This window comes from Trachurus trachurus (genome assembly GCF_905171665.1).
Source record: "Trachurus trachurus genome assembly, chromosome: 17".
NCBI lineage: Eukaryota > Metazoa > Chordata > Actinopteri > Carangiformes > Carangidae > Trachurus > Trachurus trachurus.
Window position 1 is genome coordinate 34,068,944 of NC_139900.1, and position 21,464 is coordinate 34,090,407.

General features: G+C 42.4%; 2 protein-coding genes across 3 annotated transcripts in view; one reads left to right on the top strand and one right to left on the bottom strand.

The window, feature by feature from the left end:
• dnah9l (dynein, axonemal, heavy polypeptide 9 like) overlaps positions 1-8,651 on the top strand; it is a gene marked incomplete at both ends in the record, with an annotated part of 52,147 nt that extends 43,496 nt beyond the window's left edge. The window contains 13 exons of the mRNA XM_083990984.1: positions 234-382; positions 624-751; positions 1,658-1,795; positions 1,918-2,007; positions 2,096-2,287; positions 3,170-3,289; positions 3,493-3,552; positions 4,168-4,350; positions 4,553-4,735; positions 4,880-4,995; positions 5,784-5,896; positions 7,815-7,955; positions 8,404-8,651. Of these exons, the coding sequence (XP_083847110.1) occupies positions 234-382; positions 624-751; positions 1,658-1,795; positions 1,918-2,007; positions 2,096-2,287; positions 3,170-3,289; positions 3,493-3,552; positions 4,168-4,350; positions 4,553-4,735; positions 4,880-4,995; positions 5,784-5,896; positions 7,815-7,955; positions 8,404-8,651 (1,861 nt within the window). The remainder of the gene's footprint in view (positions 1-233; positions 383-623; positions 752-1,657; positions 1,796-1,917; positions 2,008-2,095; positions 2,288-3,169; positions 3,290-3,492; positions 3,553-4,167; positions 4,351-4,552; positions 4,736-4,879; positions 4,996-5,783; positions 5,897-7,814; positions 7,956-8,403) is intronic.
• Positions 8,652-9,212: 561 nt separating this feature from the next.
• On the bottom strand, positions 9,213-20,604 carry LOC311001252 (uncharacterized protein). Of its 2 annotated transcripts, none has more exons than XM_083992293.1 (11): positions 20,064-20,604; positions 17,927-18,014; positions 16,776-16,877; positions 15,975-16,040; positions 15,819-15,847; positions 15,565-15,702; positions 14,961-15,047; positions 13,422-13,496; positions 13,202-13,308; positions 11,344-11,524; positions 9,213-10,863 (listed from the first exon to the last, which is right to left on the bottom strand). In XM_083992293.1, the coding sequence occupies exons 1-11, from the start codon at positions 20,220-20,222 to the stop codon at positions 9,844-9,846; spliced, it is 2,052 nt and encodes a 683-aa protein (XP_083848419.1). In that variant the 5' UTR covers positions 20,223-20,604; the 3' UTR covers positions 9,213-9,843. The 2 variants fall into 2 exon arrangements, with proteins under 2 accessions (XP_083848419.1, XP_083848420.1); XM_083992294.1 differs by lacking the exon at positions 20,064-20,604 and adding an exon at positions 18,114-18,208.
• Positions 20,605-21,464: the final 860 nt, after the last annotated feature.

A 21,464-nucleotide genomic window follows, 5' to 3' on the forward strand; every position in this document is an offset into this window, starting at 1 on the left:
TTCTTGGAAAGATTTTGAGTTTTTGCAGTGTAGTGTTTATATTTTTATTTTATTTTATTTTTACAAAATGAGCACTTTGTATTATTTATCATGCTGGCTTATCTCCGTATTCCCACCTACAATGGCTAAAGAGCACTGAAAATTGGTATTTGTAGCTTCATCTGATTCAAGCTTTTAGGGCCTTATCTACTTTTTGTAAACACAGCCTATTTCCTCTTTTTTCGTCGGTGCAGGAACTTTGTGGAGGAGAAGCTTGGTGTTCAATACACAGAGGGCCGAAAGACTGAGTTTGCAAAGTCCTTCCGAGAAAGTGGTCCAACCTCACCTGTGTTCTTCATCCTGTCTCCTGGGGTGGACCCACTTAAAGACGTGGAATCACTGGGTACTGTCCACAAAGTTTCTGCAAACACACACAGACCACACTGAAATACATAGGCATACACACATTGAAGTCAGTGACAGTGGAACTCTAAATCCTTGTGTCATAACACTGATAAAAATGCATGGAAAAAGTAATGTAACATGTTTCTCGCCAGAAATATAATAACAACAGGGCAAGTTTTTTTTCTCTGAAGGTCAGTTTGTGTCAACATATGAAAAATTCAGTCCTGTGTTTTTCTCAGGAAGTAAACTGGGTTTCACTATCGACCTTGGGAAGCTTCACAATGTGTCCTTGGGTCAGGGCCAAGAAGCTGTGGCCGAGGTTGCCATGGAGAAGGCTGCCAAAGAGGGCCACTGGGTGATACTGCAGGTGTGGATGCCAGAGAGATGGGTTTACTTTAAACGTCTGAATGAACGGCACACATTCAATCACAGAATAGAAATGCCATTCTATTAAATTAGGAACAGAGTATACTTTTTTTTTTTAATATACAGTATAAAACATTATTTATTTACAATTAATAAATCAAATAATAATGCTGAAACTCTGTTATATTCTTTGCATGCTGTTTATAGTCTACTTGCCAGCCCATAGGGCCCCATTGTGAACCCGGAAATGTTGAGTACCCCAAAGTTTTATGTTAGAAATAGATAGTATGGGTCCCCAGTATTCAGAAACTGCCGGATGCTAACTTATATATATTGGGCAATTAGCATAACAGACATAATTAGCATAAATTAGCATAATTGCCTACATGGGCAATATTTCAACAAAATTGACTTGGCTGATCTGGGCAATATTGGAGTGGTTTTAGGGGTTATTGATGATGCTGAATCCATTTCTGACATTTTCAAAATTCAAAATGGCTGTCTAAACCGGAAGTGACCAGATTTTGGTCCATCAAAATCGGCCCACTGGCGGTTAAAATCTGGTCACTTCCGGTTTAGACAGCCATTTTGAATTTTGAAAATGTCAGAAATGGATTCAGCATCATCAATAACCCCTAAAACCACTCCAATATTGCCCAGATCAGCCAAGTCAATTTTGTTGAAATATTGCCCATATAGGCAATTATGCTAATTTATGCTAATTATGTCAGTTACGCTAATTGCCCAATATATATAAGTTAGCATCTGGCAGTTTCTGAATACTGGGGACCCATACTATCTATTTCTAACATAAAACTTTGGGGTACTCAACATTTCCGGGTACTCATTGTTGGCAAGTAGACTATTATACCACATTGAATATGATCTCTGGGTTTCATCCTCACAGAACATCCACCTCGTTGGTCGCTGGCTGGGCTCACTGGAGAAGCTGCTGGAGCGCTGCTGCGAAGACAGTCATCCTGACTACAGAGTGTTTATGAGCGCGCAGCCAGCTCCAACACATCAGGAACACATAATCCCACAGGTAGAGAGACGGTGCATCATCTTGGCAACAAACACATTCACATAACGAGTGCATGCTCTGCTACAGCGATCGTTACCGCTCTGCTGCTCTCGCGATGTAAATTTGGTTTCGTTTTTACTCAGGGAATTCTGGAAAACGCTATCAAGATCACCAATGAACCTCCGACAGGGATGCACGCCAATCTGCATGCAGCTCTGGATAACTTTGACCAGGTGAGCTTCCGCTGCGCTGACCGCTGTGTGTTTTAATGGTGTCAGTGTATTTGTTTGTTTGTTTATTCATTCCTTGGCTCCTCTCTAGGACATTCTGGACCAGTGCAGTCGTGAGCAGGAGTTTAAGACCATCCTCTTCTCTCTGTGTTACTTCCACGCCTGTGTGGCCGAGAGGAGGAAGTTCGGTCCTCAGGGTTGGAACAGGAAGTATCCGTTCAACACGGGAGACCTGACGATATCCGTAAACGTCCTCTACAACTACCTGGAGGCCAACGCTCAGGTACAGTGGAGAGAGTGAACAGTTTTACAGTTCGCCACAACATGATGATGATGAGGACGATTATTTTATTTTATTTTATTTTTTTATACTTTTATTGCAGAATTCAAGTTCATATTCCAGCACATATCTTATCAGTCACTGGCACGTTCCTGCAACATTTATGACATTTTTTTTTTGTGAAAAACATCAAAGGAAAAATGAAAAATAAATGGATAAAAAAAAAAAAAAAAGTAAAATAAGAATAAAAAAATAAAATAAGATACTAATAATAATAATATTAAGGGGAATATTAATAATAAAAGGGGGGGGGGGGCAAAGACAGTTGGAGAGAAAAAAAAAAAGAAAATAAAATAGAAACAAAAATTCCAGTTATTAAAAGAAGGCGAGATAGATTTTTGCCAATTTCTTGTTATTTGCTTCAAAGCTGCTATTCTAAGTATTCTATATAAATATTTGTCTTTTTCTGTTGTAAGTTCAGCTGGTGTTATTCCTAAAACAATACATTTCGGTTCCAATGTTTTTTTAAATTGGAAAATTGAAAAGAGAGATTCTGTAATTTTTTTCCAAAAAGGTTTTAGTGATGGACAAAAATAGAAAATGTGTGAGTGGTTCGCATGGTGCTCCCCACAATTTCACCAACAGTCTGAAGTAATGGATGTTGTGAATTTAGACTGTATTTTTGGAGTAATGAAAAAACGTGTATATACCTTCCATGAGAATTCCCTCCAATATCCAGAACTTGTTGTTTTGTGTATTGTGCTATAAGCATTTTTCCAATCGTCGTCTTCTATTTGTACACTGAGCTCTTGATTCCACTTTGTCCTAATTGGGTCTTGTGTTTCTCCACTGGATGGGATTTTCATAATGATTACGATGATGAAGGTGCCGTGGGAGGACCTGAGGTATCTGTTCGGGGAGATCATGTACGGAGGACACATCACCGACGACTGGGACCGACGCCTCTGCAGAACATACCTGGAGGAATACATGCAGCCCAACCAGGTTCGTAGTGAGGACAAAGGGACAGACACATGAACGTAATCATCCATGAGTCGTCATTAGAGTTTGGCCGATAGCAGCTGTGACAGATTTTGGACCAAACTATGTTAATTTGGCGGCTGCCCTGTATTGGGACAGTTTTTTGTTTTGTACAGCGTTAGAGATCTGAAACTAAAGAGTCTTCATTCTGTCGTTCCACTTTGCAGTTTGATCGTAAGCTTTCTTTGGCTCCTGGGTTCGTCGTTCCCTCCAACCTGGACTATCAGGTACCTGGAAACAGATACAGCTTCACAGTCACACCTTGTTAGAGGTTCAAGTGGTGAGAACAGAAACACACCTGCATCCTGGTGGGTGGATGTAAAACAAGTCATCACTGAATATTAGTTCTTTCAGCTCTATCTGGATGAATAAAGGTCAATCTATGGAAAAATCTGGAGAATGACTTCAAAACATCAATTCATATAAGTTAGAGCAATGAACTGTGGTGCCTGCTACAGTATGCTGTAGAGCTTCTTTTCTTCTTTTTTGACTCTTTTTATTTGCTGATAAAAGGAAAAAGTAGATGCATAATATTTAATATAACCTGATTTCTAATAGGGTAGGCAAAATAAGCTAAGCTTCAGCCTACACCTTTTCAGTCTAAATGTCTATTGTACACTTTCTTTATTTACTTATTGTTTACTTTGATTTGCATATTTTCTGTTTTGTCACTTTTTCTTAGACATTGTCTTGCTGTTTTATTTATGTTGAGCTGTAATTTCTATTGAAATAAAATAAACTACAGTTCCACAGGGGCAGTGCACTGTGAAAAAGTACCAGATGACTTACAGCATCACTTGTTATGAATGGCTTTTACCATTTTTCTCCCCACTCATCCCCAGGGCTACCATGATTTCGTAGATGAGATGCTGCCCCACGAGAGCCCAGTGCATTATGGGTTGCATCCCAACGCAGAAATCGAGTTCCTGACGGTGACGTCAGATAACCTTTTTCACACTCTGCTGGAGCTGCAGTCTCCCGACGCTGTGATGGGGGAGGGAGTCTCACAGACTCTGGAGGAGAAGGTACAGTAGCTCCACGTATTCAATTATTTCTTGACAGGATTATTTCTTGTCGACTTAGATTAAAAGGTTTTATATTTCTGACTGACCTCTGACCCTCTCTAAGCCGAACAAACACACAAAGATACTGACGAACATTTATCAACAACTACAGCTAATCCCCGTCCCTGCGCTTTTACTGTTACCCCTCTTCACCCACCTTCAGGTGAAAACTATTCTAGATGAGGTGGTGGAGAAGCTGCCGGAGGAATACAATATGTCCGACATCACCTCCAAGACAGCCGAGCGCTCCCCGTACATCCTCGTCTGCTTCCAGGAGTGCGAGCGCATGAACACACTCATCTCTGAGATACGACGCTCGCTCAAGGAGCTTGACCTTGGACTCAAGGTATGCCTTCATTTCTAGGAATATACTCTTCATGTGTGTGTGTGTGCATCTGCCGAATCTCCCATTCTCTTCTTTATAAGGAATTCCAAGAAACTCTAAAACCATAATCTCTGTAAATGCAACGGTTCAATCTGTCTGTCAAAGGGTGAACTGGCCATTTCCTCTGAGATGGAGAAGCTGCAGACGGCCTTGTTCTTTGACAACGTCCCTGATACATGGACCAAGCTGGCTTACCCCTCCACCTACAGCCTGTCTATATGGTGTGTGTGTGTGTGCGTCAGTACATCAAAATGTTTTGAATTTATGAGTTAAAGCAGAAGTGAGTGATATATTTGTGTTAATATAAGTCTTAAATAGTTATATCTTCCGACAGCAATCACTTACATAGAGTGTTTGGACTGAAACACGGGTCTGTCAGTCACTCTGCTCTGCTCTGAGCCGAAGAGAAAACATTTATCGTATCCTACAGTTTTTATCCAATGAGGAGAGAGAACGGCATGCAGGGCTGTGTGTGCAGCCAAGGAACGCCGTGAATGTGGTGACGTAGCGACGAGGACTGTTATGGTGCGTTCAAGGAAACTCGTATTTTTCCGACCGTGAAGTGGTACCAGTTCGATCTGGTACGAGTTCACCGGTCGGAAGTTACGAGTGGCCGTTATAGTGACTTTCACCGGTAAAACAGGTCGGAAAAACACGAGTGGGTTGCCTGGAACGCTACAAAGTCGTAAGTTGTGACTTGAAGCTGTAATTTACGATTTCAAAAGCCTGCCTGGAACGCAGCATTAGCGAAAACGACCGGACCACTCACTTCTGCTTTAAATATTAAATACTATTAAGAATATGTTGATTGTTGTCATAATTGTATATGAGGGAGAGTGTTTAACTTTCTAATGTCCAATGCATAGTAGCACTCCAAAATAACGCATTTACTAACTACGACTACTCTAATTCTCTAAGAGCTGTCATGAAGATAAACTGATGCAACCACCTGTAATAAGATTAGATTTAAATTATTCTCACTCATTGTGTGTGTGTGTGTGTGTGTCAGGTATAATGATGTGTTGCAGCGTTGTAAAGAACTGGACAGCTGGACTCAGGACCTCTCTCTGCCCAGTGTTGTCTGGTTGTCTGGACTTTTCAACCCACAGTCTTTTCTCACTGGTAAACACACATTTGTGCACACAGATAGGAGAAATAATAGAGCCACACAGTGTTATGTATATATATAAATCATAGTAGTCTACTTGCCAGCCCATTGGGCCCCATTGTGAACCCGGAAATGTTGAGTACCCCAAAGTTTTATGTTAGAAATATATAGAATGGGTCCCCAGTATTCAGAAACTGCCGGATGCTAACTTATATATATTGGGCAATTAGCATAACTGACATAATTAGCATAAATTATTGGAGTGGTTTTTAGGGGTTATTGATGATGATGAATCCATTTCTGACATTTTCAAAATTCAAAATGGCTGTCTAAACCGGAAGTGACCAGATTTTAACCGCCAGTGGGCCGATTTTGATGGATTTCATCTGGTCACTTCCGGTTTAGACAGCCATTTTGAATTTTGAAAATGTCAGAAATGGATTCATCATCATCAATAACCCCTAAAACCACTCCAATATTGCCCAGATCAGCCAAGTCAATTTTGTTGAAATATTGCCCATGCTAATTTATGCTAATTATGTCAGTTACGCTAATTGCCCAATATATATAAGTTAGCATCCGGCAGTTTCTGAATACTGGGGACCATAGTGCGAAATACGGGGGGGTTTGGGGGGGTCGGACCCCCCGATTAACCCCTTGAGACCCCCTGAAAGACTCAAAAGCAAAATCTGAGGGGGGTCTCAATCTTGTCAAAAAATAAATAATATAATATAATATAATAATTTTATTGTGGTCAATTAAATGTGTTTAAGATCACCATGTCCAGTATTCATAATTCAAAACATTTATTCGTTTAACATTAAGCTGAACCATGTCACCTGCGCATTATGCAAATTAGCCATGTGCGCCAGCCCAGCGCAAGAGTCGAGCCCACTCGCTATCAGAACAGAGGATCCCGTTCCTCTCCACCCTCTGCCGAAGAAAGTGAAGTTGAGGCCGCGTAGCCGCAGCCCCTGCTGCTAGCACTGGTGATTGGCCGCTTTTTTTTCTTTCTTTCTTTTTTTTTTTTTTTTTTTACACCTAAGCAGGTGGGGTAATGGAAATACCGCAACCCTTGGCTTGACATTAAGGCAGGAAAATAACTTGAGGTAAGAGGCTAGCCTGCTTCAGCATAGGCCTACTATGGCCTGAACCCCCAGTGGTGTTGTTTGGCGCCTGTTGTGAGCTATTTGTCTGTGCTTTTTCAATTTTCATGATGGCCCGTTATACGAATGTGATTTGTGGATGTGTTCAATGCTGTGTTTAAACGTATTTGCCAGATGGATGGTTAGATAAGGTTACATGATCGGTCATAGTTGCAGGCTGAGGATCTCGTGCACGTAATGCACGTCAGTCTCCGATCTCCAGATTTATACAGTTGTTATTTGAGTGCACGAGTTTGGTGTCTTTCATTCATTTTAATTATTGTATTTTATTTATTGTCTATTCGTTTCTGCATTGCCCTGATCGCGCCAGTCTCCTATACCTGGCATTTATTCATTGTTCAAGTGCGCCAGTGTGGTGCCAATTATTGTCTTTTATTTATTGAATTATCGTCTATTTATTATCAATTACTTTCTGCATTGTAATGCACAACTTTGCCTCTCCTTTTTAGGCTATAGGCTAATTTTCTTGGCTTATTGTAATGTTATAGTCCTACTTTATAAAAAGAAAAAAAACGGTATTGCGCAACAATCGCGAGTTAGGGACCCCCCCGAATATTGATGGGTATTTCGCACACTGCTGGGGACCCATACTACATATTTCTAACATAAAACTTTGGGGTACTCAACATTTCCGGGTACTCATTGTTGGCAAGTAGACTATAGTATAAAAAGATAAATATACATATAATACATAAATCATAAGTTTTTATTAAAGCTTCCCTCATCTTTTGTCTTGTGTCTTATCTTAAATGCTGTGTGTTTTTAGCGGTGATGCAGTCCCTGGCGCGTAAGAATGAGTGGCCCCTGGATAAAGTCAACCTGACAGTGGATGTGACCAAGAAGTTTAAGGAAGAGTTCAACCAGCCTGCCAGGGAGGGCGCACACGTGTACGGACTTTACATGGAAGGTAGACTAACACAGGGTTCCTACGCAAGTATGGAAATTATGGAATTTGATTTTATACATTTCCAGGTCTGTAAAAGTATGGAAAATGGAAACTATTGTATGCAAATATATTTATTTTATTAATCTTATCTTGGTTTGGTCTTATCTGAAGTTATTTGGGTTCATTATTTTGTATCTAGCTACAATCTCCTGGAAGTTATTTGGTTGCATAATGGCAGACACATTCAGAATAATGAAAACAAATGATAAATTGTTTTCTATTTACTTAAATATCACAAATTATTAGATTTTTTTATCGAGAAGTCTGGAAATTAGGGTCTGGAAAAAGTGTGGAATTTCGAATGTGTAGGAACCCTGCTAACACCATCTTTTCATTTCCTCTCTATTGCTGCCTGGGCCTCGGCTTCTCCGTTTTCTTTTCTCTACTTTTAACCCTTGTCCTTCCACAGGTGCCAGATGGGACACCCAGGCAGGCGTGATCACCGAGGCTCGTCTGAAGGAGCTGACCCCTTCCATGCCGGTCATCTCGGTCCGAGCTGTGCCCAACGACCGCCAGGAGACCAGGAATATCTACGAGTGTCCGCTCTACAAGACCAAAATCAGAGGGCCGACATATGTTTGGACTTTCAGCCTGAAAACTAGGGAGCGGCCAGGAAAATGGGTTCTGGCCGGAGTGGCTCTATTGCTCAGTGTGTGAGACGGAGTTTAGAGGTCAGAGGTCAAAATTAGGGATTTGTTTTCTTGTTCTGAAGGAAGTATCATGTGTCAGGGTTCCTACACATTTGAAATTTCCAAATTCCATACTTTTTCCAGACCCTAATTTCCAGACTTCTCTGTAAAAAAAATCAAATAATTTGTGATTTTTAAGTAAATAGACGTGCATAATATTTTAAAAAAGCATGCAATTTATCATTTCTTTTCATTATTCTGAATGGGTATGCCATTATGTAACCAAATAATTTCCAGGAGATTGTAGCTAGATACAATAGCACAAAATAATTAACCCAAATAACTTCAGATAAGACCAAACCAAGATAAGATAAATAAAATAAATAAATATATATTCCATACAATAGTTTCCATTTTCTATACTTTTATAGACCTGGAAATGTATAAAATCAAATTCCATACTTTTCCATACTTTCCATACTTGCGTAGGAACCCTGATATAAGGTTTTTTGATGTGCTTTTTAATAAATTATCCATGTTTCTACAGGATGGGGCGTAACCCTGACAGAGCAGAAGCACTGGAACGCAATCACTTTCTTTTCTTTTTATTGAAAAATGATAAAATATACAGAGAGAAATGCCAAAAATTCACGCTCTAGATCACAGTTAGAACTGATAAAAGTCAAAGCTTGTTTTGAACAAATCAAATCTATCAACTAACAGATACCGTATAAGCAGGAGGAGAGAGAAAAAAAAAATCTGACAATGCTGCCTCATTAGAGCGACATTCAAGTGTGTTATTGTGTAACACTTGTACCTCTTACAGTATGTTATGCAGCAGTTTTAATAGCACATTAAATTACACAGGTGAAATCGTTCTGTCAGCATAACGAGACAACCTCCAATTGTCTTTTTGCTCCTTCTTACTTCACAGTACACATGGGTGTAGTATTCATCCATTCAATAAAAAAAAATTAACAAAAGAAATGTGTGTGTGTGTGTGTGTGTGTGTGTGTGTGTGTTAACCAGCTCGTTTTCATCAGGAGATTCTACTGCACATACTGTAGCTCAGATACTGTATGTGCTAACGAGTCAAAATCTGGCTAGTTTGGCCTGTGTGTGTGTGTGTGTGTGTGTGTGCGTGCGTGCGTGCGTGCGTGCGTGTGTGTGTGTGTGTGTGTGTGTGTGTGTGTGTGTGTGTGTGTGCACTAATGTGTTCTCTAGTCGCTGTCGGACCAGTCGAGCTCCATCATGTCCATGGCCGCCGTGGCCATGTTGATCTTGGTTCCGTGCCGCACGCTGCAGCTCTTCACAGAGTTCTGATTGGACGAAGCCCGCATGCTCACCTGCACCCCCGAGTGGCCGACGACCCCCACTCCCACCCCCACCTCGCCTCTAATCTTTTGGCCGACGGCCTCGCTGACGTCGCCCCTGACCCCCTGGACGACCATCCCCATGTCGCTCCTGCTGCGACCCCGGACCCCCAGCTCGCTCCTGACCCCGTGACCCACCACCTTCACCCCCAGGTCGCCCATGTTCATGTTCATGTCCATGTCGCCCAGTCGCTCCATGTCCCCCATGTCCCCCATGTCGTCCATGTCTAAGGACAGCATGTTCTCCAGCCCCCCTAAGCTCCCGTGGAGACCCTTGAACATGGTCGGCAGCCGCCCTCCGTCCAGCCCTCCCTCCATCCCTCTCTCGTTGAGTTTTTCTATCTCCCATCCTCCCTCCTTCTCCCTCTCCCTCTCCCCCTCCGCCTCTCCGAACCCGCCTGAGTATCCTCGGACTATGGTGGTCACCCTGCTCCTCTGCATGCCTCCCCTCTCCCTGTCCCCCTCCTCCCACGTCCTCTCCTCCCTCTCCACTACGCCTCCCGGGAAGCTCCGGAGGGTCACCTGCACTCTTCCTCCCTCCAAGCTCCCGCTATCATCCCTCTCCCTCTCCCTCTGCCCCCAGCCTTTCTCCTCAAGGGTGCCTTCCTCCCCCTCCTCCTCCTCCTCCTCCTCCTCCTCCTCTCCGAACCTCCCCTGCAGCCCTCGGAGCATGGCGTGGAGCCTCCCGCTGTCGCTGAGCGAACCCATCCCCCTCTCCAGCACCGTGCTGCTCCCCCTCTCCGTGTCTCCGTTGCTGAGGGTGCGGAGGAGACAGCTGACCCCGGCGCTGCTGACGCCGGCGCTGCTGACGGCTGTGCTGTTGGAGTCCTGAGAGTGTGAGCGGAAGAACGAGCCAGAGCTGAAGAACTGTGTGAGAGAGGAGGAGGAGGAGGAAGATCAAACAAAGGTATTTAGAGGAGTTTGAACTGATTTACACTCCACATCTACTAGGGCTGGGACGATATGCTTTTCTCCCGATTCGATTCTTCTACGATTTTTTGGATGGCGATTCGATTTAAATTGCGATTCTACGATATTGCCCATTATCTCGATTATTAGTCTTTAGCATTTTTAACATTTATCTGCACACAAATACTGTAGGAGCCTATAAATTAACATACTCCATTATAAAGTGAACTTAAACCCTTTTCAAAGCCTGTACTCTCTGTATGTAAAAGAGGCGAACAAATACACATTGCACAATATTTAAAAAATTTCAAAAAATTAAAAAAATAAATTAAAAAAAATAAAAAGAATAAAAAAAAAAATCGATTTAAAAATCGTCAAAAAAGATATCGCGATATCTATGTGAATCGATTTTTTCTCCCACCCCTAACATCTACTCACTGGTGAGATGTTTGAGCGCTCCATGAGTAGAGAGGTGGGACTGGGAGTCATGTTGGATCTCTCCATCAGCCTCTCCTCCCACAGTTTGAGCCTCCTCTCCCGCTCCTCCAGCTCCTTCTCTTTGGAGTAAAGTTCCCTCTCCAGCTTCCGAAGGCGCTCCAGAGTCGACTCGATTTCACACCTGTCGTATTTACGCATAGAGCACGTCAGACAGAACATCAACTGTGTGGCAGAGTTTCAACAACGACTTCATCACAACCACAAATAATTATCAAGAAAATTCAGAGTCAAATACAGTAGTTCCTCAGGCCAAAGTGAATCAAACAAATGTTTCAAATGTGCATTCATGTTGTTAGATAACAGATAATAGATAAAGACATCTAAACCCTTGAGATCACTCATGCCTGATATTCCCTAAGTTTGCTTTAGTGTTTGTCAACACTGTGTACCGGCGTAGAGTAATGTTGGTTTTTGTTGTTTTTTCTCAAAACACTGATTATTTTTCCTCAGTTCTGCAAATGCAACACATACACAATACATACAATATACTAATTGTGACAGCATACTGAAGAAATCAATGCACCAGTCCATTCTACACTAACAGGAAATTATATTTGTTCTATATTCAACTCAATCTGATGCAACATTACAAGGTTAAAAAAAAAAACAGTAATCTAATTACTCTGATGTCATGACTTTATTATTACTGCAGAATACTATATAGTTTATCAGTGTGTGATCAGAGAAGTGTTTCCCTGCAGTACCGTCTGTGACCACAAGAGGCCGCTGGGAGCTGGTGAGTGTTTCTGTGAATCTGCATTCACAAACACAATCAGCTCTCACAGCAACTAAATATAGAGAAGAGATCTGACGCACAACCATACCTCCTCCTGTGTTACTGCCATGCCTCCCTATTCATTCATCCCGCCCCTACACCTCCCTCTCTTCCTCCTCCCTCCCTCTCTCCTCCCTCTCTCCCTCTCTCCTCCCTCCTTGTCCAAGTTTTTCCACCCGTACCCAAAACTTCACTCAGAATTGATTGCCTCGCTGTACTCATGTTAAATATGCACAGAATCTCGCACCCTCTGTCCTGCGCTCCATCCTCCACCCCTCACTCTCCCTCCCTCCCTCCCTCCCTCCCTCCCTCCCTCCTCTGTCTCCCCCCTTGTCATCTGTCCACTTATTTCCCTCTATCCTCAGTGTTTTAGATTTCACATGGACACACAAGACATTTTCTGTTCCTCCCTGAACTTCTCCTGTTCTTCAGTTCACTTGATTTCTCTACCACCTCTCCCTCTAGCCCACCCCCACCCCCACCCCCACCCACCACCCGCCACCCGCCAGCCCTCTGTCTTTCCCCCCGTGGTGGAGCGAGGGCAGAGTGGAGGAGTAGAGGAATCTCTTCCATGGACACTTTCCAGAGAGCTTATTATAGACTGAAGTAGAGTGCAGGGTCACACATTCAACTTCTCTCCTGAGCTTTAGAGTCCATGAGATGTGTATATATGTGTCTGTGCGTGTGTGTGTGTGTGTGTGTGTGTGTGTGTGTGTAGAGGCATTTAATCTGTTAAATGTGTGTGCATGCACATTTAGTTTTATTTGGAGTACAGTCAACACGAGACTGCATTTGTCATTCAGACAAAAGACTAAGACTTTACTGTATACAACTTACAAATGACAGAGTGCAGTCACAATCACTGCTTTATCTGAATGACTACAAATCTGTGTGTATGCTTTTGTGCTTTTGTGTGTGTGTGTGTGTGTGTGTGTGTGTGTGTGTGTGTGTGTGTGTGTGTGTGTGTGTGTGTGTGTGTGTGTGTGTGTGTGTGTGTGTGTGTGTGTGTGTGTGTGTGTGTACCTCCACTGGTCCTTGTTATGTAGGAAGGAGTTACACTGGTCCGGTAGTCTGCTGTCGTTGGCCATTGTCTCTAGGGTTACCAGCACCTGCTTAAACTGTGGACGCTCCTGTAGATGCGCACAAACAAGTCACCGCGATTTTTTAATGTCTTTTAAAAGTATAAAAGTGAGGCATTGTAACATTTTCCCTAAGATCTTCCTTGTATCCGTCCTTAGTTTACCTTTGGATCTGCCTGCCAGCATTTCCTCATCAGCTCAGCAAAACTTGCTGGACAGCTGGTGGGGATGGTCAGCCTCTAGATAAGCAAACACACAGACACACACAAGTAGCAGAAGCTTCTTATTACAGACATATCACATCTGGACATGTATTCATTTTAATAAAGCAACTAGAAAACCTTGAGGACATTTACTCATGAGTTAATTAGCTACAGTTAAAGGTAAAGCCAGTTTGCTGCTTTACTAGCACAGTGCTACTTTGAGTTAAATGTCATTATCACATTCAGAATCTCAGCTATTGTGGTTGGAAACACAATAAAAATAACCCCATAGCTGCCTTCTCCTCATTATAAATCAAATATCACTAAGCCTTGATGTCACATTTTTCTAACTAGACACCACTTCTCCCACTGATAAAATCATAGAGAAATAAACTACATCACACTAAATACAGAAATGTGCAGTGCAAAATAACTATAACTGATCCCACTTTTTTAGAGAGAATGTGTTTTGATGTGAAACAGCATAACCCCTGCACAAAATAAGACCGGGGAACAGTTTCAACAGATTATTTTGTGTTTACAGTTTTACATTGTAGTTAAATTTGATGCCGTTGAATATGAAAAATGCACTCAAGTGAAACGGTTTGGCGTAAAATTGGAAAATATAAAAGTCTATGGGCGGCGCCATGTTTATCTTTGTGTAGCATTGTAAACTGCAGCGACATGCCGCTGAGATAATGTTCCCACAGTAAACATCCCCTGGCATCGCCGCGGGTCTGAATGAGCCCAGACAGCTCCATAGTACCGTGCGGCAAATGGAAACAGATTTCTGTGGGGATTAATCCTAAAATATCACTGTGGAGTGGAGAGAGGGCAAGTCAGAGGGTCAGGACGAGGTATAGCAGCGAGCGGAGGGGAAAATCAGAGGGAGACTGGGAAAGGGAAAGAGAGAGAGAGAGAGAGAGTGAGTTATTTAGGGAGAGTATTTGGAGATTAGCCAACAGCTACGCAGGAATCATGTTCTCCGAGTTGTTTGTTGGCCCTCAGTGTGTGTGTGTGTGTGTGTGCGTGTGTGTGTGTGTGTGTAGCTGTTGAAGTGGATTCAGGCACGTCAATAACTGAAACACATGCACTGTGTAACCATCATCCCCCACCATCCATAAACCTCTTGAATCAACCCTCCCTTCCATCGCTCGCTGCAGTCTTTCTTCTACACCCCCCTCTCCGCTCTCTCTCTCTCTGTCTGTCTGTTTCTCTCTTTCGCTCTCTCCTCTCGTAAAGGCTTTAGCCGGGTGGGGGGGGCGGGGGGGGTCTGGCTGAGCTCCACTGCTGTGTATCCAGGCCTTACAAGAGCAGAGAACTGACATCAGGCCTAAAAATACCCAGCCTCAGCCTCACCAGCTCACAGTGGAAACCATGAGAGCATCGCATTGTTCCTGCAGCCTTCTCAAATTCTGGTGGGTCTACATGTTTACAGGGTGCTCGCAAAGGTGTGCTCACGTGTACGTGTGTGTGTATGTGTGTGTTTGTGTCCGTTACCTCTTGTTTTTCAACCACCAGCCATGCAACCTGCAGCCCTTCGAAGCCTTTGAAAGGAACCTCCCGAGTCAGCATCTCCCACAGCACCTGGACACAGAGCAGACTGTGCTGGCTCATTCAGACAAGACACGAGTGCTCCGCTCTGCTGCTTTTATTATTATTATAACCTTTATTTAACCAGGTTTGTCCCATTGAGATCCAAGATCTCTTTTGCAAGAGAGACCTGGCCAAGAATGACAGCACAGTTTCAACACATAGTCACATTAATTAAAAACATAAAACAAACAAACAAAACAAAAAACAAAATTGAATTTTTAAAAAATTAGTTAAAATAATTTACAAGATTAGTCAAACATTTGCACTCAATTAAAACATTTGCACTCCTGAAGCCTGGATGTGATGGAATTTATCATGGACTTGAATACATTCAGAGATACCAGACTTTGGAGTTTGAGCTCTGACTGCAAACTGTTCCATGTACTCGGAGCAGATAATCTAAAAGCTTTCTTCCCCATTTCTTGCAGTGTTTTTGTTTCCTGGAGCTTTCTCAAATAGTTTTGATGAAGTCTAAATTAAGTTTTTTTTTTATTTACTACCAACTCACCACACCGTAGGAGTAGGTGTCGCAGGTCTCAGACACAGGGAGGCTCTGAATGACCTCGGGAGCCATCCAGGGGAAAGTGCCCACCACCGTCATGTGGGTGGTGTGGGAGAGGAACTTAGATGCCCCAAAATCACAAATCTGAAATCAAAGCAGAGGAGAGAGAACAAAAAAGACAACACATAAGATGCACAAAACATGTAGTAAAGTAATATGTGCATAATATGTCCATAAACCACAGGATTGGTGCTACAGACCTTCAGCACTTTGTCTGCTGTCATCACCACTGTACAAGAGACAGAGAAACCAGTCAAATGTGTGAGAGTTTCGTTGTTTTTACACAATAGCACAACAGTCAGAACAAGATGAAGCACTGAGGAACAAATGAGAGGATGATTTCTATCACACATTACCGTTCCGTGACTTGAGGTCTCTGTGAATGACTTTGACTGGAGCTTCTGCGTGGAGGTAATGCATCCCTGGGAGAAAGACGGTTAACGTTTAACAAGTGCTTCCAGTGTTTATTTAGTTAATGGTTTGAGTTCAACTTCATATTATACTGACAAGTAAGTTCAGTTGCAATTTCTTTTTTAAAATCTCAAAATTTAACCATCTTTCACCGAAACCGAACTTAGAGTGAAACTTTTAGGCTGAAAACAACATTTAAAGCAAATGATCAGGAATAAAAGGTGTAAAATCTAAAAGGCTGTCCAAAATATCACCAGACTCATCTAAAGTTAGGGACTCAGTTGCTTTTGTCTGTCAAACACAATTGATAGTCACTGTTAACTGTGCATGACTTATTACTCTTCATTATCACAGGGAACAAGTGAATATGTAAATCTTTATCCTCAGTCCACCACCATCATTTGTCACTCGAATCATAAGGAAAAGTAATTTGTTCTTTTATTCTGCAGCTTCCAGGTGGTTAAAAATCTAATATCTATTATGTTTTGGTGCTTTGTATTATTGATTTGTATATTTTATATTTTATCTCATTGCTTTGGCTGTTAAATGGAAAAAGTTTGTTGGTGCCAAATGAACGCAGGTAAGTGACATTGATTGAAAGGAAAATAAAAAGCTGACGTCTAACTGTGGTACATGGTGAGTAAAATAAACCAAAACACAGAGTGGCGATGCCTCTGAGGAGCTTTAAATAAATGATACAACTCTGACACAAAGACATTTCATCAGTGTTATTTCCTCAGCTGAACCTTTGGCTATCTGAATGGCCCAGGCCATGATCTGCTCCATGTCCATCTCCTCACTCTGCTCACTGGAGAGGTACTCATACAGAGAGCCTGCACTAGCGTATTCTGCAAGAAGGGACACACATACACAGACACACACACACACAGGCAATGGTTACAACAAGAGAACATACAAAGAGAAACCATGTGTCTCTGTACACAGCTTCACAATGAGACTATCAGCAGGATGAATAAATAACCACATCTGTTTAAATTTGACAGAATAACCCTGACAGAATAAATATCAGTTTTTATATTCATGCAGTATTCTACCTAAATATATTATAACATGAGAAATGTCACACGCAGTCAAATCCTGCACACTACGCATACTTAAACAGAGAGAGGCCAGTTTCAATCAGTGCAAAAAAATTGCAACCTTCACACCCTGACTGTCTAATCTAGATTATCTCTGAATTTGAAACCTTTCCCATCCCATTTTTCCGTAATGTGAGCAATTCAAAGTGGCAAGACTGTGCAGCAGAAAATGGAAAGAATCTGTTATTTTCCCATTTCCAGTCATCACTGTGACTGGAATATCTCTCTTGAACCAATTCCCATGTGTGCCTTACTGTACTTTCTTATTTTTAGTAATTGTTGTGCTTGGTAACCCTCAGCTGCAGTTAAGAATTATTGCTGGACAAGTTTCTGGTGGTGTGTCGGTGCTTTATCTTAAACATATGACCCCATCAGGATTACAACCACATACAAACATGCTGGTCTCAGTTACAAATGTCCTGCCAGGAAACACAGCAAGAACTAGCACTCAGAGTACACACCGACACTTCAAAACACACACATAAACACTGGTTGGCCATCAGAGCATGTGCTAACACATCCTGCGATTTAATACAAACTAATAAAGTTGATATACAAAAACACTTGTGTAGATATACAGTACACGAGAAAAATGGCTTTAACCTTTTCGTGCCTCAGGGTTCGACCCTGACCCAACCTAATGTTATTTCCACCAAAGATAATGACACACATCTTAATTTGTAGAGCAACTTATCTGAATCTTTAAGGTTTTATGTTCCGGTCAAGACATTTAAAAGGATATATGCATCACACACACACACACACACACACACACACTAACAGATGTGGGGTCTGACCTGTGACAATGCCATAGTTGGGAGATTCCAGCACGGCTCCATAAAACTGAATGATGTTCTTGTGACTCAGGACACTGAGAATCTCCGCCTGGATGAGGAGACGAGGAAAGGAGAGAGGAGAGGGTCATGAACAGCCTCATTAGCATCTCAACAGTCCCAATATCTGACGCTGATGAGGAAACACGACCTTTGAGAAAATAATCATCCCTTATTGGATGTAAAGGTAAAAGCTGTAGCTTTTGATTTGGTCCTGACAGTGTCTCTGGGATGTCTGAACCTCTGTCATAGGACAGACCATTCACACTGCTGTGACAAACATGCTATTAATCTCAACTGACATACAGGTCATAACCTCTGCATATGTGGAATACGTAACTGTTGCCAAGCAACACAATAACTAACCATCAATTTGATCAAATCGTAGAACAACTGCAATCAAACACCAGAATATTAACAGAATAACACAACTTTAAACAGAAAAAAGTCTGTTTTCCTATTACTCATTCCACATGTAAGGTTATCAGTGTGTGTGTGTGTGTGTGTGTGTGTGTGTGTGTGTGTGTGTACATTTACACATGCAGTTTACATTTTGGATATAGAAATGAAAATTAACTTTCAAGTACAGTTACAGTAGCCTACTCAATCACTGATGTACAAAGGCTGGCTACCAACTAATAAAAATGTAATGAGGTATTTTAATAGACTAAACTACAGTTGTCATAATACATTTTATTTTTGTATAATACTTTCAATAAATGTAGTAGTGCTTTACAGCAAAGAAATGGCCAATGTTGTGAAGCACCAAGTGCTTAACATCACAAGACATAAAATTAATATAAAACATTTTGGAATCACTGATGTAAAATAAAGAACATTAAAAACATTAAGTATAATGAAATTGACATAAAATGATTATGATGATGTAAATTCTGTAAAATGTGAAATTAGCTCCACCTCAACCACATACATCAAAGTACACTTTATTCTAATAGCTCATTTATAATGCTAATCCAGTAATATAACACATCCGATTCTGCATTATGAGTTCATTTATTTTTTTAATATTTAATGTACATTTTGTCACCACTCGTTTACTTTAACTGAGGTGAATCTGAATGCAGGACTTCTACTTGTTGCAGTCTAACTACTGTGGTGCAGTGAACTATTTTTACAGACGCAAATGATTTGAATCCTTCTGACGCCGCAGTGAGAGTTAGTGTAGTGTTTGTGCAAACATCAAAGATCGCTTGAAATATGACTTTAATGTTCAAAAGCAGCTCCATTTCACATGATGTGTTGCAGGGAAAGATTCCTGAAGGATCCACTGCGCTGCAGCTCTCCCATGATCCATCAATTTGTATTTACACTCCGACTGCACACACAGTTTTACACTGTCTGCCCACCCTGCATGTGTTTGTGTGTGGGTGTGAGAAAGTGAGTGTGAGAGAAGTTAAGTCGGACAAGAAATCAAACTCTTAGCTCCTCCTGTGTGACATTAGTGCATTAGATCCACTGCCTCTTTTGCATTACATTGTTTAAAACCTGTTGCCACAACAGCAACACTGTGCCCGATTCACCCACAGGTCGCCCTAATTTCCTGACACTGCGTTGTGAACCTCCACCACCACCACTCCGGTATTAATAACATGGAGGGAAGTTATGTTTGGATCACCATCGAGGTCATACGCATGGAGAACCACCCGGCCCGGACCGCGGCGCGGGGGCATAACGGCCCCAAATGACCACACACACCTCGCCCCCGGCACACAATGGGAGGAACAGGGGAGTGTTGGCATACTGTAAATAAAACTGCTCCATGCACAAAAGAGAGGGAGGAGGAGGGGGACAAAGAGAGGTATGTTGAAGATAAACACATGTTCAACGGCAGACAACATGGGAGGAGGGGGGGGAGGGTGGGAGGGGGCTTTGAGTTCAATCTAGAGAATCTGGGAAATGAGTGGGCACTGATTCATGTCGAGGTTTGGAGCAGTGAGAGGCCACAGAGGAGAGGCTGTAACTGACAGCAGCTTTTGGATGTTTAATTTTGTGTGTGACTCTGCCGCACAAGTGTTATGACTGCTCTGTACGTGTGTGTGTGCGTGTGTGTGTGTGTGTGTGTGTGTGTCTTCCATCTTACCTCTTTGTCAATCTTCAGGAGCTTCTTCACAGCCACTTCCTTGTCCTGGGATATCCAGAGGGCTCGGTAGACGCTCCCAAAGCTGCCTCCTCCACAGTTCTCATAGAAGAGCAGGTCCTCATGCTTTATCTGCACAAACGACGAGCCAGGGGACGACATGGCATACTGACTCACGCGCACAGCACACACACACACATACGCATACGCACGGAGCTCCAAAAGCAAAAAGCGTGCACGCTCAAGCACAGACTGCTGCTGCTGCCCCCCCGAAAAAAAGTGTACACAATTCACGGACCAGCGAGGAGCGTTTGAGGGAAGAAGAAGTAAGGAGAGGCCGTGTAGTTTCCTCCACAGGGTCGGAGTGGATGTTGTCAGTCGGCAGAAGAGATTGTCAGAGGGAAGAAGAAACCAGAAAGTGCTGGAAAGAGAGAGAGAGAGAAGTTTGCTCCCCGTGAGTCAGGAAAAGTCGAAGCCCCACTGTCACTACTAGCCAAGGTATTACATTGCCTGATAGTGGTGATCCAGTGTAACTACAATACAGAGCAGAGCAGAGTGTGAAGTTGAAGGGGAGGTGAGTGTGTGTAAATTACAGTTTGCAGTCAGTGTGTGCAGTGCAGTCAGCCTGGAGCAGACACACTGTTCAAATATGGTCACTGGCATCCAGGGCATTCCTCCTCCTTCCTGGATAAGTGCGGCTATATAAAGATCTTCATACACTACACACACAGATAGACAGAGATATACGGTTCCAGCCTATAGCGCGTCACACACAGTAAATCAGTCAGCAACAAGGATGACTGCCACAGATAGATACCTAAGACCATCTCTCACACTCTGAGCAGCTAAAAACACACACACTCACCAGAGAAGCCAGGCAGGGTCAGCGTGTTACTCAACCCGACAGGAATGACCCGGTGACATCACCAAGCCAGATAGCCTCGCTGACATCACTGTGTGGGGACAGGTGAGATCAGCTCGGGGACGTTAGTTACAATTCTCGGTTGTTGACAGTAATCGAGTGCAAAAGCAGAACCTGAGGGTGATTCACAGAGTAAATAAAGCAGGACTCGGAGGCTGAAGGCCGCCACTCGCCTCTGGAAGCTGTGACCAACTATTGCACCACAGAGGACCGAGGTGTTGGATGCTACGTATGAAACAATATTCTGATGATTTTCATACTCTTGAGATAGTCCAGTCATTTTATGAGAAAAGGTTAAACAAATTGCAACAGAAGCAAACTCAACTGATTTTGTATCCTCAGCATGTCCTGAGTGAGGGAAAAAAAGCCCCGAAGAATCCCATTAGGGGAAAGTTTAGAAAAACACCCAAACATATCCCATTTATACGTATATTTGAAAAATATACAATAAATTTGCATAAATTCCACCGTTTTGATGGCAC